This window comes from Clinocottus analis, unplaced genomic scaffold (genome assembly GCF_023055335.1).
Source record: "Clinocottus analis isolate CAN_PGR_092001 unplaced genomic scaffold, fCliAna1.0.p SCAF_20, whole genome shotgun sequence".
NCBI lineage: Eukaryota > Metazoa > Chordata > Actinopteri > Perciformes > Cottidae > Clinocottus > Clinocottus analis.
The window spans coordinates 6,185,334-6,202,872 of record NW_027175932.1 but is presented as its reverse complement, the minus strand read 5'-3'; the positions used below and the strand labels follow the sequence as shown (position 1 = coordinate 6,202,872).

General features: G+C 42.6%; 1 protein-coding gene across 5 annotated transcripts in view; it reads right to left on the bottom strand.

The window, feature by feature from the left end:
• chchd3a (coiled-coil-helix-coiled-coil-helix domain containing 3a) overlaps positions 1 to 17,539 on the bottom strand; it is a 62,387-nt gene that overhangs the window by 13,937 nt on the left and 30,911 nt on the right. For 3 of the 5 annotated variants that reach the window (XM_068586536.1, XM_068586532.1, XM_068586534.1), the window contains 3 exons: positions 12,042 to 12,056; positions 10,933 to 11,016; positions 2,547 to 2,617 (listed from right to left, as the gene is read on the bottom strand). In XM_068586536.1, coding sequence (XP_068442637.1) covers positions 2,547 to 2,617; positions 10,933 to 11,016; positions 12,042 to 12,056 — 170 coding nt within the window. The remainder of the gene's footprint in view (positions 1 to 2,546; positions 2,618 to 10,932; positions 11,017 to 12,041; positions 12,057 to 17,539) is intronic. The other 2 variants (XM_068586533.1, XM_068586535.1) reach the window with 1 other exon arrangement.

The window sequence follows — 17,539 nt, the reverse complement described above, 5'->3', positions numbered from 1 at the left end:
TCCAGTTAGGAGAGCTCCATCGTTCTCAGAAACCTCTGGTGGGAATACTGCAGGAGAACGGCAGTGAACAGCTGTACTGCACATGTACGCGCAAACTACACACACGTACGCGCAAATCACACACGCAAACGCACACGCACACAGCTCCCTTGGGAAACTCCCATTCCCGCTTAAAAGGTATTTTAACATTGTAATTATCGCACTGACATTAATGGAAATGATGCACACTGGCTACTTGCTGAAGGCTATTTGTAAACTGTTTGGTTAACTTATGTAAATCACACACCAGAATGGAAGTAAACCCACCATGAAAGGCAAGAATAATACTGAAGTGACATTCACGACAGTGCCACAGGAGCGACATTTTCATATTAGTGTAATTAAATCGAACGGTTTTGTTTTTGCTTAGAATGTCTTGTCCCGATCCGGTTTCAAATCAGAATAATTATTTCCCTTGTTGGCTATTACATAGCATCAACAGAAAGATTTTTAATAAGAACAGGTGCGGCATATTTCTATGACACATACATTCATCCCAAATCCCTTCCATTTTTGAGATCTGCTTTTCCTGATCTGAATGAACCCCATATTCCCAACTGATCTTACATCACATAGTAAAAACCAACCCCCCAACAGCCCTAATTAAAACTTGCTAAAGCACATAAAGATACCCTGACAGGCAGAATCCTGTGGTCCCTATAATAAACCGTAGCCTAATATCAGCCCTAACACTAATCAATCCCTGGAGTACTATCACTCCCTTTACCGTGGCACTGACATGAACTAGAGTGGGGAAATGAGGATATTTTAATAAGAAAGATGTCATCTTATGCACTTTATAACATCCTCACATTAACATATCAAATGCTAATTCTATCAAGTATGGATAAGGCTTCGGCTGTGCTTTTTTTCTTTTTGTCTTCTATTTCTGGGGGACATTTTCAACTTTGAGGAAATCAGAAGCCTGCGTGAGACAAAAAAAAGTATATATATATATATATTCTGTTATTATTCAACAGAGGGCACAGATAGTGTGTTATCTCTGAAGGGTCTCTGTCATAATAGAGAGAGGGAAAGAGAGCTTTGAGAAAAGGCACACACCTTATGTTCAACATTTGAGGGCATACAAACATCACACATGAGCTCACACACAAACAAAGATGGGCCAAACACGCCCAATTAAATCCAATTAACCCTCTGCTCTGATCCCCTCAATGCATCCCTGCCTCTGTCTTGTAACACCAGAGATTCCCGCCATTTTATTAACACACACACAGACACACACACACATACATGCGCGCGTGCGCACGCACGCACGCACGCACGCACACACACACACACACAAACACACCCCTCAATTGTAATCCAGTCACAACCCTGCTAATGCACCTCCTATATAATCCAATCAGCCAATCACCGCTCTTCATGCAGAGGCCTGTGTCACATGACTACCCCCGCACGTTATTCCAACATTCGCATGCAGTTAGCACTGTCATTTGGCACTAATGTTATTCCAGTGTTTTTTTTTCTTTCTTTAATGTGATTTGGGAAGTCTCAGCTCCAGCTTCCACGAGTCTAGCGTTGAACCCTCGGTGGGTTAGGCTAATCAGTTTCCAGCATTTCTGAGGGAGACAATGATCCCAGTGTTGGCGCTGGCTAATGACAAGCTAACACAATTAGCTTAGCCTCCCTGGAGGAGAGCTCGGAGCTAGGGCCCATTCTTGCCCCACCTCCTACAGTCTCCTCATCCACTTTCCCTACATTACTATGGAGCGTAATGGCCTCCTATTAAGAAGACAGATGGAACACGGGTGGGGAGGGATTCTGCATCTTCTTGAGTTACATATATGTGTCGAAGATGCGCTACATTCATGACTGCTTGGATGTTTATTATCATTACCTCCTTTGCTAATGTCTTCAATGAAGTAACCATTCTTTTACTGCAAGGTGTGGCTGTGACATGCATTTAGAGCATATCGTAGCAGAGCACTCGCACATAGAGGACTATATATTTTAAGGGCCAATGTGTACTTCCTTTCTGCAGCACGGAGGTTATCTTTGTGTTGGAAATGCTACCCATGGGTTATACAACTACTACAAATTATTTGATAATCCTGTTTGAACCAGATCCAGCCGAAGATAAAGCCTGACAGTAGAAATAACAGAAGAAATACCCAAGAAACGCCCCGCCAGATATCGTCAACATGCGATTAGGCTTATCAGTGAACCACATCATCAACATCAGCTAATGGACCGAGCTAATGTGATGCTGATTGAAAGACATCGGTTAGAATGTGGCTGGCATGATTCAATAGTGTATTCACTGGTCCATATGGACTTCTAATCTTCAGTAAATGGATCATTATGGATAATAAACATGGAGCTTACACAATATAATAAAATAAATACCTACAATGTATAACAAAAGAAACACAGTTTTAAAAAAGCAACAATGAAAGGAGGTAAATGTAAAGAATGGCTTAAACTTTAAACTGCTGTGTGACTTAAATCCTTTTATCCACTTTGGATTGACTGAGTCAACTTACTTGAACTTGGCGTTCACTTGGTCGGCAGCTTTGTGATAGTTCTCTGTGGTGACCTTGTAGAACTGAGCACTCTGCAGGGAGACGGGGGAGAAAAATGCATGGAAATGTGATCGCAATCTTTCATATAAAAAAAAATAAAATTCCATCCAATTTATCATCATCATCACACATCATCCCTGCTTTCAGGTTGAAGCTGTTTAGGCAAAGGGAAACATTTCAGCGCAGTGACACCTCGTAACAGTTCGGATCTGATACGGTCCTGCCTACTGTGCAGCCGAGCCTACGCGGCTCGGCCTCATCTAAGATCACTCAAACTCCATTAAAACTTTATGGAGAGGGATACCAGGGGCGCAGGTCTATTCCACTTGGAATTGTCCACAACATGGAAGCGTAGCTTTGTGAAATGTAATGTCTACAGGTTAGAAGTATATTCCTGGAGGTATGAAATCTGCAACAGCAGGAAATGTTGCCATTGTTTTATTTAGTTTTGGGCGTGCACGTATGTGTGCCTGTCTGTGCGAGTGTGTGAATTATGGTGTGTGTGTTTATGTGTGCGATGAAGCTTATCCCCTCACATACGGCCGCTGTAATAACAGGCAGCAATCCTGTAAGGTCAGGGGGCCGCTCGTCAACAGCGTACAGACCACCAGTCAAAATCCCCCAGTGACCCATAGCAAATGAACCCATCGCAGGACCCCTCAGCCTGAATTACCTCCTCAAACACGACTATATAACACAGCTCCTCCACCATTTATACTACTCAAGGAAGATCTGCCTTGTCAGCCCCCGGTGGCTGTTACACACATTTATGATCAAATGCTGAGAGATTGTTAAGTTTGACAGATGGTTGCGAGTCGTATAAGGTTCGATCCAGGTGAAAAAACGGCAATGTCTTCCACTGCCTTTCCTAGTCTTTTCAGGGTTAACAATGGAATTTGAAAACAAGTTAAGTCCCATCTCTGCACTGTTAAAGGAGGAACAATTACCCTTGAGAATTTGTCATGCAAAAAGCACACAGGATCGCGGACCAACCAGCCGATCGACCTTATATTCACTGGACACCAGACACTTAAATCATCGTGCATAAATTACAGAAACACTAGAAATGTGACAAATGTAAGCATCGTGGTCCCATCTGCCCGGACTTAACCTTCTAGCGGCAAAGACATTTATCATAGTTCAGAGCAGATCAATAGGAATGAACTGCGCTGCTGAAAAGATCGATAGTTGTGCGTTGCAGAGCTAAAAGAAGATGGGACATGACAACGCTGACAAAAGGTCTGATACAGATTTGAGTCCTCTTCATTTGGATGGACTCCGAGGGTTTGCAATAGACGAAGAGTCTTTTACTGGTTCACAGTCTGTGGAGTTACACATGTAACTTAAAACAAATTATACTTTCTTTTACATGAACATGTAAGCTTCTATCCATAACAATAACAAGCATAACAAAGGTGTTTTTAGGTATGTAGATAGTATCTAGAATAAATACTTTATAGATAGTACTTATTAAACTGGATCAAAACATTGCTTGATTATATTTATTAGATAATTGTTCTCCCTCTGATCTCTCATGAGATGTCTCTAATCCACGTGTGTCGAGTTTAATTGATTGGAAATGATTTATGCTGGTCGGGTCCCAAGAGTAAAAATGAATTCATGAACCTCTCCGTAGATGCCCGAGATACACATTCAGGGATACATTTGTAGGGTGTAAGTGACCGACAAAAAAAGTCCCTGCGTGAAATATATAAAACAACATAATGTGGAAACAAAATAGAGGTCTGAATACTTAACCTACCCGCTTGCACTGGTCCCTCAGGCAGACATTAGTTTGCATGTAAAACACAATAAAGCAGTATGCCCAAAGTTTAAGAGTTAACTTGTAAGCTCCTGTTGTATCTGCGCCCTCTTGGCCTTGAATCAAGTGGTTTTTGTTGCAGACAAAGAAACTGTCAAGAGCTAAGGAAAAAGGATTTAAAAGAGAAGCTTATTCACAGATAAAAAGACTATGAAGAGATTTTTGGGGCTGCTAAAGAGGCAAGAATAAGACTTCTCCTGGGTGCCGAGATTTAGCCATTGAAAGCGAAAGAAAGAGTCAGAAAAAGAAGGATTTTGGTGTCTGTCCGGAATACCAAGTATAAGGTAATAACACCTCCCCAAATGGCCGAGCTGGCACTAATCAGCACCGTAATCCACCTGGAGGGCAAAAGACCATGTTTGACAATGACTGCAGGACCACTCACAACACAGCTGCACACACACACACAGACATCGCATGGTCATTCACGCTGACACCTGCGCACACAAGGTACGAACACACACACACACACACACACACACACACACACACACACACACACACACACACACACAATTATCTACACATAACCGGGTGGCTTTAAACAATGACATACACCCTCACTCCCTCCAGAGCGAGCGAAGAGGGGTGCAATTTGTGTGATTACTGAGTAGTGTCAAATCGTGATTTCCTGCCGTTGACCAAACTGATTAAGAGAGTGGCCCTGACCTTTTGTTCGCCCAGAGAGGGGAAAAATCTTTTGAGGGGCTGCAAAACATAGCCTTGCTCTTAGTCTCGCGGAGAGATGCTGTCAAGCAAATCTTCATCAACGGATGAACAGAATTCTGTCACGACAAGAACCTTGTTCTGCGTATACCCCATGTGCAGTCTACTTCTATTTATTTTCATCCTATTTACTCTGTTTGCTTTCCACTGGCTCTTTTAGCTCATCTGGAGCCAAAGAAAATGCTGGTGGGGGGTGTCACAGACAAATTAAGTCATTACTGCTAATGCACTGCAGCGATATGGAGAAGATAGAAACTGCACTGAAACACAGGATCCTGCTTAATTTAGAGAAAAAGCCTCGCATTTTCAATGAGTAAAACAAATAACTCCCCATACTGATGGCTTCTTTCTCTTATCTGCTGCTGAGCAGGAGGGCCGAAATGGGGAGAAACCCCACTATGGTCAATATTATGGTTCTGCAGAGCTAGAGTAAATGAGACTTCTGCTGTGTGCAACTCGCTCGTAAGGAGAGCAAAGAGGCCGTTAAACGGTTATTGTGGCGATCCTTCATACAGATTTTCAGCCAAAAGGTAACTAAACATGACCACAGTCATCTCGAACCATGTGTTCGGACAGAAGGCAAGGCGACTGTTTGAGGAGGGGATTGCATGTAAAGTCAGAGGAAAGATGTAATCAGACGCAAAAGTTGCACAAAAAGGCAACTAAGTAGATTGGTCCATTGCTAGTTAACTCACAGCTAACATCTGTGCAGTCTGTGCGGCGGTAAAATCAGAGTCTAAAAAAATACGGGTTGCCTGGCAACATCACAGATTTTCCCATCAGCTTCCCCCGTTTCCTGTATTAGTGCTAAGCTATGCTATCCGGCTGAAGCTTAATATGTTCAGACGTGAGAGTGCTATCAATCTTCTCATCCAACTTTCAGTAAATATGCGCAAAAAAGCACATTTCTCATTACGGCCGTAAATCCGTAAATTGATAAGGTATGAAGTTTAGTTTTTAGTTAATGACATTACCTTTCTTACAAAGCAATGTCAAATGTTTTCCAATTGTGGGGACAGAAAAATAGAAACCCTTTTTCGTTATAATGCTGATCAATACATCATACTACCCATAACTACAGCCTACAAACCATCAGTTGAATAAACACCTACGTCACAGAGTTTTCACTAAAGATGAGAACTATAAGCAGACTTCAAAAGTTGAATCTCAGTAATATTGTTTTGGCCTGTGGCGCATTACTGCTGCAGGATTTTTATTTTTTAAACATAAACTAATGTGCCGCTCTGCTGTTGTGAAATCACCATTCCTTGAAAAGACTTCCCGTTAAATCCCCGTGAATCCCATCATGCGGCTATAACAGCGAACAGTCTCAGACACAATAATTCAACACTGCGGCACTCTGTCATGTTTTCACTACGGATTACTGTGTCTCCAGTTATACAACTAGCAGAGCCAGAGAGACTACATTGATCGCTTCATGGTGAAGAGAGAGACTTTCTAAAAACGTCTTTACTGGTACAATACCACAGCAAGGCCATCAAGACACAATGGCTGTAATTTTTTGAATTGTTTCACTGTTTTTGGCCAACAAGCAAAATGTACTTAAAATGTGAGCTCCAGTCTTCAGAGAGAGAGACAGAGGGCAAAAGATCGGGGAGGGAGCGAAATGAGAAACTGAGCGGGAGATGAAGACACCAAGTCAGAGAAAGAGATACAAGCTATTACTGTTTTTTTAATACTCTTTCCTCTGTATGTCTTCCTTTCACAGTGCTGTGGTGCTTTGCTATGAGATGGCAATTGCTGCAGTGATTGTCCTCCATAGGAGAGCAGAAAAATCCAATTTCATCGATATACAAGACGAAAAGAAAGATGGAAAAAATAATAAAAAAAGAAAGAAGAGAAAAGAAAAGAAATTGAGACATGGTGAATAAAAAAACACAGCAAAAATAAAATAAAAAAACTGAATCTGAAAAAAGACAGATATATAGAGAGACAGATGTGGCCAGGAGGGCGGGCTGGAAAGAGACATGGTTGATAAAAAAAGACCAAGAAGAAAAAAAAAACATGAGCAAGTTGATTGTTAAATATGAGATTGTTTTACAGCAGGGCAGGTATTGAGTGAAAATTTAATAAATATATAGATATTGTTTTCAGGGGCTATTTGGTCGCTGTGGCCCCAATGAGCGGCAGCAGCAGAGGCAGCAGGCTGAGCTGCCTCGGAGCTGGTGATGGCCTGTCACTGGAAGCCCCTCTGATAAATGGCTATGTTGGATTGGAACAGACGTGTAATATATATCAGACTTATATTCTCTCGCTCGCTCGCTCGCTCTCTCCCTCCCTCCCTCTCTCTCTTTTGGTGCTGGTGTGCAAGATGCTGAGAGGAACGGAGGGAGGGTGAAGAGCGCGAAGTGAGATAATATGAAGCTGGAGGTAAAACCCTGAGTGAAACCACGAGAGGCTTGTTCACCGCCCACCAGTAGGCTTCTTGAAACTGGTCAACAATGTTGTGATTTATTTCATGGGCACATATTTGTCCTTATGTATAAGTTAAGCAGGTTTAAGAGTTTATTTGATGTATGTTCATACGATATTTTCGCTCCCTTAGTTGTGGTCGGTGCTTTTGAACAGCTATGGGCGGTTTCTTTTAACACACCATGCCTCATAAATATTTAAATGAGCTATGATGTGATGATGAGGCCCGTGACAATTTCACAGGACCCAAAGTTCGGTCTTTAAATGTCTCAAAGGCGGTTTATATTAACAGTCTGTTATAACTTACCTTGATTTAAACGGACAATAAAAGAAACAAATTTCCACCCACGAAAGTTTTTTTTTTTTTTGTCTTTTACATCCAAAAGTCTGAACTAAACTTTGCGTTATTTTTTCTACTATTGTTAACAGTAGATCAGTTGGTTTGGGTTTCATGTTGTAATTATGGGAGCGCACAATATCGCTACACATTTGTTCATTTTGTTCGATTAGTCTGAAAGCCTGAAATGTCTAAAAACAAAAATGTCACTCTCGAAATGAACCGTCAAATTCACACTTTAATGAACAACTTAGGATCGATAATGTAGAACTGGACTGTAGCCTCTAGGAAGGGTCTACTTTCATACACACTTGTCTGCATTTGTATCTTCCTTTAAATGTGTTCTCTCGACTGTCTAATACAGTGTGTGTATTGAGCTCATTCATTTAAGGTGTACACTGTAGAACAAGCGGGCGTTTCAGAGTGCGCAGGAACAGCACAAGTCACTTGTGACTTAGTTTAGTGTGCTGCCGGGCTCACGTTGAAGAAAACATGGAGAGATACGGGGCTAAGAGTGCAAAATGGAGCCAGAACATGGAAAAAGGAGCGTTATCAACACAGTCCAAACTGACTGCACCCCCTATGGAGTCCCCCCCGCCGCTTGCACAGTAAGACAACATGAAATATGCCCACTACTGATCCAGTTACACAAAAGGATCACACAAAACACACACATGTACACGCCACTTCTGCCGAGCTTTGGCTCAGCAAGGAAGTCTGACAAAAACTAAAATAAAAAAATAAAGACAGCTTATTTTGAGGATAAGGTGCTTTGGAAATATAAATGAATCATAATTTAATTCCGGTGCATGAGTCCATAAATGTTCATTTTCACAGACCGCCCCTTTGTCAAACATCCCCCGTTCCTCACAATCACCTATTCTTTTACCGTTCAGTGATGGGTTGTAGTGCTCTTTCAACCTTTTTCTTTTATACTCTCGTTCTTCATCGTTTGGTGACATTTTATCTTTTAAGCACTCTGCCTCCTTTTACTTTTGTCTTGTTCTTATCCTCACTCTCTCACAAATGTCACTTCATCATAATTCTTGCGATACCTTCAGGTAGAATCTATTTAATTCTAGTTTGTCTCCAGCTGTCACATCTCTTTTTCTATCTTGTCTTTTATTGTGTTGAATCTCCAGTGTTTCTTTTTTCCCCCTTCGTTCCTCTCTTCAGTACAGTATCTCTTTCCTTTCCATTCACGCTCTCTCAATCTTCTGCCTCTCTCTCCGAGGTGTGAAGCTGATTTGTTGACACTTTGATCTAAGGAATATTGACCAGTGGCCAACATGACTGATGGATGGTCAGTGCCTGAAGTCGATAATGCCTGTGTTAGTTGGGACTCATCGCTTCTAGCATCAGCACTCACATTTACTCCTGTACGGGGTGATGCAGTAGGGCGGATCTGTCCAAAGATGTAATAATGCAACGTGAGCTGACGAATTGAAAGAGAAGCTCAGTGATACGGCTGGATTAGCGAGGTTCGAGAGCAACAAGAGAGCATGCCTACATCTCAGAATATTTCATCAAGCTTTCCGCTCAAAAGGCGCAGTAGTTTTCTTGGCAAATGATCCATTACGTAACGCACACCTTGCCTTGACGTCAGCAAATGGCGTCCTCCGCTCTCCACTACCCAAGCAGAGTGGTACAGACCATTGCACATCCAATTACTGACAGACGTCCACTAACACTCAATACCCACTGGCTTAAGAACGCATCCTCAGTGAAGGAAGGAAGATTTGCTTTATTGACCCAACAGGATAACTGTCTACTAATGCGAACTAACAAAACAGTGCATTATTATAAATGGTGCTCCAGTTTTAATCAGCTCGAAAAGACATGAAGAAATGGCACAACAAAATATATATATATATATATATATATATATATATATATATATATATATATATATATATATTCAATGTTGTAATAACGGTGTGTGCATCTGCACAACATAACTTCATATTTTTTCATCATAAAATCACATTTGAACCACACGTCCTTTAACATTGAGGTGCTATTGAGGACAATGTGTCCCCTGAGTAAGTGATATTTAGCTGTGCTTGTATAAATGTGAACTTCTGAGAACACAAATATGTGATGCTTTCTTCTTCATTGCATATCTGGCTTCACAACAGTGTGAAATTTCCATTTCGTTTCCGCCACTGAGAGCGTTTGACTTTTTGCACCTTCCAAAGAGGGAAAAACTCCTTCCCAGCATGAAGGCGTCATTTTGAGCACATTAAATGTGGCCTTGCATCCTTCCCAAGATACACTTATGATTTGAGAGCAGCATGAGTGCATCTTTTTTTAAAACACATTTCAACAGGGCATTTGACCCTGGTTTATGCCTTGCAGGCATCTCACTCTGAGACCAGCATGGAGCTGCCCTTTGAAGTGGGCTAAGCACAACAGTTGACCCCTGTCCCCCTCCATAGGACACTAGTTTGACAAGGACATCAGGGTAACACCATTTTCAGCAACAGGAGGACACACACAGGGATGAATGGGGTATAACCTTTTATCCTTCAGGTGGGGGTAAGGAGGGTTGAAATTAAAAGGAAAAAAAAGAGCAGAAGAGAGAAAAAAGAGCCGCAGAGAGACAATTGGAGAGACGAAGGACAAGAAAGACGGAGAGCAATGTGCGTCACACTGGGGAAAGCATGCAGAGTTTACGTTGAAGGATGATAACAGAAACAGTGGGACGGAGGGATGAATGAATGTGATCGTACATTGACTGAGCCCATGGTGACACCGTGTACTCTGGCTGAATAGAATTTTCTTTCACGCAAAAGTCTGCAATGAACCAATTTTCATTACTGCTAACACATACGTACAGTATGAATAGCTCTACACACAGTGTGCACAGTAGATTTGCAGAGCCCTGTTCATGGTATCAGTATTTTTTGTAAGATGGTTCAGATAACTGCTGTATTTTTGTAGTAACTGGTAGAGCCTAGTTATGCGAGTTGGGTTGAACATTAAGATAACTTATGGCCATATGCTGGCAGTCTGATGGTGTTTCTTACCCTCTCCTCCAGCCGAGCCACCTGCTCTCTGTAGAAAGCATCCTGCTTCTTTAGGTCTGCTTCTCTGGCGCCCAGCTGCTTGGCCTAACACACACACACACACACACACACAGAGAGAAGAAGAAAAACCATCACTTGTGTGTTCAGTGGAGTGGTGCCAATTTTATGAGACTGATCACAAAATGCACACATACACAAGTATCAGAGAAGTAAAGAAGAGACGCATTGTAGCACAACTCAGACACAGGCCCTCTGTTTATAATCATGTCCGGACTAGACTGTAAAACACTTTGCGAATTACCTTTTTAGTTTCATGTTTGATGATGTGAGTGCTGTGCCTGCCGGCATGTCCATAAACAACTTTTGAATGTACGGGAATATGTGTGCATCCAGCCCAACGTCGTGAAAAGCGAGTCCATGTCTGTGAGACACATGATGCCTCGGCATGTATTGTACGTGCGTCTTTGTCCTCTTGTGTTCAATCTTCAGCAAAGCGCTATCTGGTCAAGAGGATAACATCAGCTCTCGGTGCAAAGGAGCACCATGGCCGGGCGTAAATATATCTACCAAGCACTACCAATCTCCACTGTCCTTCCCTCTACTGTGACCTTCACTAAGCGTACGGCTGACTCTCTGGGTGAACTACAGGACAGATAAGACCTGGATGCATCAGGTCCATGAGAGGAATTGTCTTTCATGCTGGGAGGGAGAGGCAGTGACTCAAATCTAAATAGAAATTAAAACTGTACTGATCATGATAAAGGTTTAACACATGTTTATAACTGTGGAATGACCTCTCATCAATTACTCGACTATGCATGATATTGATAAACACGAGTGGTTTGGGACTTGTAGGAAGCAAACTGAGAGGGGGTTGTTCAAAACCACAGTGAATAAACTGAAATTGGCATCTAATCCATAACTCCACAAAGCATTTGGAGGAAGAAAGCTGTAAATAAGGGGATCATTATAATATGGAGCAGCTGAAATATCTGGTGGTAAAAAAAAAAGTCAAAAGAAGCTGAAAGGGAAAAAGGAAACTTCAACTGTGATGCAGAAACAGTGAAAGAGAACTTAGTCGAACAGAAGGTAGAGACCAATGGACTTACCTTCCGTCCAATCTCCTGAATAAGGGAAGCATTGGGTGGAGGAAAAAAACAAGAGAGAAGAGAAAGAGTGTAAAAGAGGCACTGATTCATCCATGAACTTCTTCAAAGTGACATTTGGAAAGGTTTGGTATTCAGAGGCTCGGGGTGACTGGCTGCCACATTGTTCTGCTTGAATACTCACGTCGTCCTCTCTATCTCCTTCTGCACTGGCACACACACACACACACACACACAAAATACATGTATTGTATATGACCATGAGCTAGTTGTTTCAAACTCAAAGACACACCAGCAAACTGGAGAGGACTCGACTATGTAAAGCACCCACGCAAAAACACTTTGAAGCCTTCGCTTTAAGCGCTATGAGTGTTGAAGAAAACACAGTGTATGGACAGTTTTTTTTTTTTTTGCATGGTATTATGTCGTTCAATCTCTTCTCCCCTTATAACCATCAGTGTTTGGCGACTCAGTGCACTGCAGGGAGATGCATTGTGATGAAGAGTGGTGAGGAGAGTCACCGAAGGGCTCTGCTCGCATGAGACGAGTGGGGGGAAGTTTCAAAGTCAAGGGGATGCTCCAAAGGCTTACGCGCTACAATTAATACAGAAACAAGGGCAAACACCTGCACAGGCACACAGCGGCATTATGTCATCGACACAGGTCCAGACAGAGGAGGGGAAAAACACTCCACAGCGCCACTTCATCGCAGTCCTGTCAACACTCAGTCAAGCAACACCAGGACCAAGCCATCCTCAACACAACCTAACATTAACCAGCCTTATTGTTCAGGTCAGGCGACTGGCTCCATTGTGTCCCTGTCTGACATGCTTTTACGTGGCCAGTGTGATGCAAAAACCTCAAGCTGCCTGCACTTGATGGAGTCAAGTTGAACTTAAACCTGAATGATAGCGTTGGGTGAATGCGCCCTGAAGTGCACTCATACAACTCTGCAGCAAGTACCAGTAGTCATGACCTTAGAATGTGTTATCGATTCCAAGCATGCAATCAGGGGTTTGAGGATAGATGGGCAACGTTTTAGACAGGCCGGGTTACATCGGACGAGGTGCCAAAAAACTGTCTCCTACCAACAGCTCAATTTAAGGAGGAAGAGGCGAGGGGTGATGGGATGGAGGGGAACACAGAGGATTGGGGGTTGTGTATGGTCACAAGTGTGTCCAAACGCAATGTTACGCTGATAGGTGGCAACTAAAGACTTTAGCTTTTGCAGATTGAAAGACAAAAGATGCACACAGACACAAACAACGGCTTAGACTGAAACGCACACGTCAGAGCACACACACACACACACACACACACCAGCCGGAGCAGCTGTACCCACAGAGCGGGTGGAGAGATAAATGTGTGCTGAAGGCGAGACTAAAGGGGTCATTAAAAGAGGAGAGGTTGTGACAGAAATGTGTGCCCAGGGATTTTCGTTTTTTTCGCTCACTTTTGTGTGCGTCTATACGTAAATCTGTGCATACATGCAGCCGTGCATGTGTTCAATTTCCATGCGAGCAGTTTGGCCCTCCTCTTTGACGACACCCCCGCGCGCGAGCACACACACACACACACACACACACACACACACACACACACACACACACACACACACACACACACACACACACACACACACACACAGAGAGAGAGAGTCAGGATTACTTCCGACTGATTAACCCCATTCAGCAGACTTTAAAGATAATCTAATCATACCAAAGGCCAAACAATGGGACAGACTTCAACACTGGCCAGGCACCCTTTGTTCCCCTAATGAAGAGGCGGTCACGGGTGGAGAAGGAGAGCCGGGGTAAGTGTGGGGGGTGGTAGAGGAAGAGAAGGGCAAAACTGGACATGAAATTAAAAAAGAAAAAAAAAAAGAACGGAGCGATTCGAGACAAAGAGATGAAGAGGACAATAAAAGGTGATTTATCATTGAAAGTGTCAAGAATAGAGAACTGGCTGTTAGATGGGGACTTGGAGTCTGGACCAAATGCATCTCCTTAACTTTAGAAAGAAGTTAAGAGAAAATTATCACAAAGTACAGAAAGGAAGATGCAAGTGGAAGTTTCAGCTTTGAAATCCAGACTTGTTTTCCTAGTCAGTGATTTCTTAGTAAGAGCCAGAATTGGCCGTCAAACACCCTCATGATGAGCAAGAGTTTTCCTGATTTTAAAAGCACTTTCAAAACTTTGCAAGTCCAGAGGACGATGTAATTCCTTTTGGCTAATTTGCTAATTCTAATTCAACCTTACTCAGTCTAATTTTCCTGGGCAGCAACCCGTGACATACGGGGGGAAAAAAGTAACCCAGTCAAAAATACAAAACACTCAAAAACAATATTCCAGTCCATACACCGCTGTTTGTAGCCCAGATAACTACAGCAACATCAACGGCAAACTTCTACACTCCCCCCATCCAGTATCTATCTCCCTCTGGTCCCGTATTAAGTACAGTAGCACAATGGCTGAGGGTGACAGGCAGCTGAGAGTGAGACCGTGGTGGTCAGATTAAACGGATCGTTTAGGCGAGGTGAACGCCTCTGTGAATATCAATTAGTAAGCCGCTGAATAATTAAGGACAGCCGTATTTTTTAATTAGCCGACTGCCGCAGTTTGAGCTGGGAGCGAGGGCGCAGGAGAGGAGGAGGGGAGGAGAACAGGGGAGGAAAGATGGCAGGAAGGATGAAAACAGGTGGATTTTGCTGCGTCAGGCCCCCCCACCCGCCTCCTGTTCTCTCGCTGATTCGCTCGCATGCACTCCATTTTCTTTCACACCCGCTTTTTTGTTTTAAGTGTTCTCTCGGTTTGCTCGTTTTCTTTCAAAGCTTTCCAAGGCACTGAAATAAAAATAACTCCTGCCTGCGGCGTTCAGCAGGCTTAAGGGCAACTGCGTGTGCCAGTATGTACTTATACTGTGTGTGGCTCCATATGGGACTGCCTGCTAGAAAAGACATTATAGGTAATAATACAATTATGTCATATTTGCATCATTTCTGCTCTCCTTTAAAAGGAGACATTGTACACTTTGAAGGCACTATGGGGCAACGAAACACAATTAAATACTCACTAAATACATTAAACAAGACTGTCGTACTAAGTTGAACCCCATTAACATTTCAGCACGTGACCAACTTTTGCTTTTAAAATTGCATGTGAGCAAAATGCTATTTGCCACGACTTTTTTCTAACCCTAACCATCGTTTCTGTGCCTGAACCGGACCAAACCGTCACTGTAGCATTGTCACATCATAAAACAGAAGAAACCCAAAGAACATTGTCCTGCCAACAGGGCCGTTTGATCCAAAAACATGTAGTTTTGCCATTCTGTAAGGCTTGCATTTTGACATTTATTGTTGGGGAACATTTTGAGTTAAAAGATGTTTACATGTGTATAAGCTGTGAGCATGTAACCAAAATGATTTCCCTTTCTTAAAATGTTCCATCTGAATAACTTTTAGAGGCTTCAAAGGGTAAAACTATTCAGCATTTTACAAGAAAAGATATATTACTGTATTCGAGTCAGTTGAAAAAAAAAAAAACATTTTGTGTAGGAGAAATACATTTTCGATTATCTCCTATCCCATCCATCATCTTGTTGCAACACATACACAATATCCTCTTTGGGGGGACCCAGCCCCCAGGTTGAGAACCATACTCTTAAACCAGTGGATCCTCTCATGATAAAAAATGAATTCATGACTTTTCAGGTTACCATACTAACTGCCAACAGCATGCATTCAGGCTACGGAGCATAATCTTAAAAAAAAAAAAAAAAATGCAATTTCTCTTAAAAATCTGATTACACCAATCATATACAGATTACATTTTTCATTTCACACCTCAATGATGGAGATCTCTGTATTGTAACAATGACGTGAGACACAGTTACAATGTAAGCCAACTAAACGCTTATGAATTATGCCATATGAAACTCATCTCGCAAGATGCCATGATCGATAGCGCACAGATCAGATATCATCACATTAAGTAACGGCACCTCATCCATAACCCCAACCCCTTTTGTCTTTCCCCCTGCCTCCATCAGCTTGGGCGGGAGTCGCCCCGCCCGTTACGACAAGTAGCCTCATAATCAATGCTCCCTCACTCCATCCGAGTGAATGCGGCAGCATGGTGGGTCAGAGCTGCTCACCGGGGCCCATCTATCACAGACCTGCTCGACAGGGCTCTGGGACAACCTAATACTAAAAACAGCGGGCCTCGGGTCATGTGAGCTCCGCCGAGCCGGGAGGGGCGGGAGGAGGTTTCGGTGGGGGTCAAAGGGCAGCACAATGCGACCATGCTCTGGTGTTAATTGGTACGGTGGAGGCGTGGGTGGCTTGTGGGAGGTTAGAGATGGAAGGAGGGAAGGGGAAGTTCATGGGGTAGAGAAGATGTAAGGGAGGGAGAGAGATGGGTCAATGTGTGGATGGAATATGGATGACAAGATAGTTGGAAGGGGATTTTTTTCTTTTTGACAGTTGCTAGGAGAACTGTCATATAGAGAAGGGAGAATATTTTAAAAGGGTTTGACGAAAAACACAGTTTCTATCTTCTTACAGCCATAGACGAATACTTACACGCATACTCAAAAACGTTGCAGACGCACATCCCTTCCACAAATCTTGGCACATCCTGTAACCGACTCTAAAACCACTGCAGCTCTATCTTTAAAAGCTATCACTGACAGATCAAATCTAAGTGATGGAGTGTAAAATGATATCACCCAACACAGACCTTACTGGCAGTGGTACGTATTACCCTTAGAGCCACTAATAAAACACAAGTCCTGGTAGCAGTAAAACTCCATTAGAAACCATTCACTTTGGCTGGTTAATTAGCATCAGAGGGTTTTACTGAGCTGCAATAACACTTAGGTTCATGGCTAGTGATTAGTCGCGATGGAAGGTGGTCGGGTCATGGGCGATGTAATCCTGTCAGGTAAAGTGTGGTCAGTTAATGGGCTTAACCTTGACTGATAACACTAAAGGACCAATACACTGTCAAACATGTATTTATACGCATAGTAATGCATAAAACACATGGCACTTTAATGTGAGATTTTTTTTTCCAGTTGGCTGCTGAGCCAGAGTTCAGTTTCTAGTTTAGAATATCAAAAGTGCTGAATTTAAAATGTATCAAAATTATTTTTGATTTTGCAAAATTATCAAAAAGTCTCAATAGATTATATATATACTGTATATGCACACAAAATGCCATAATATATTTTATAAGTTATCCAACTCTTACAAATGATCCTTTACTGAGAGTGCACGAAGACATTAGCGCTCTGCCGTGTTTTGTAAGAGCTGAATGTGCTCGAGTCAAACTAGCTCAAGTACAACTTGTCTGGAGGCAAGAGTGTTCTGAGGTGTGCAGCGTGCACGGCCTCCCATCACAGAGAGGGGGCGAGTGGTGCCATTTGTAAAAAGCAAAGGAAACCGCTCTGCTGGAAGGCATTCGCGGTGTTAAAACTGTTTGTGTACACAAAAAAAATTA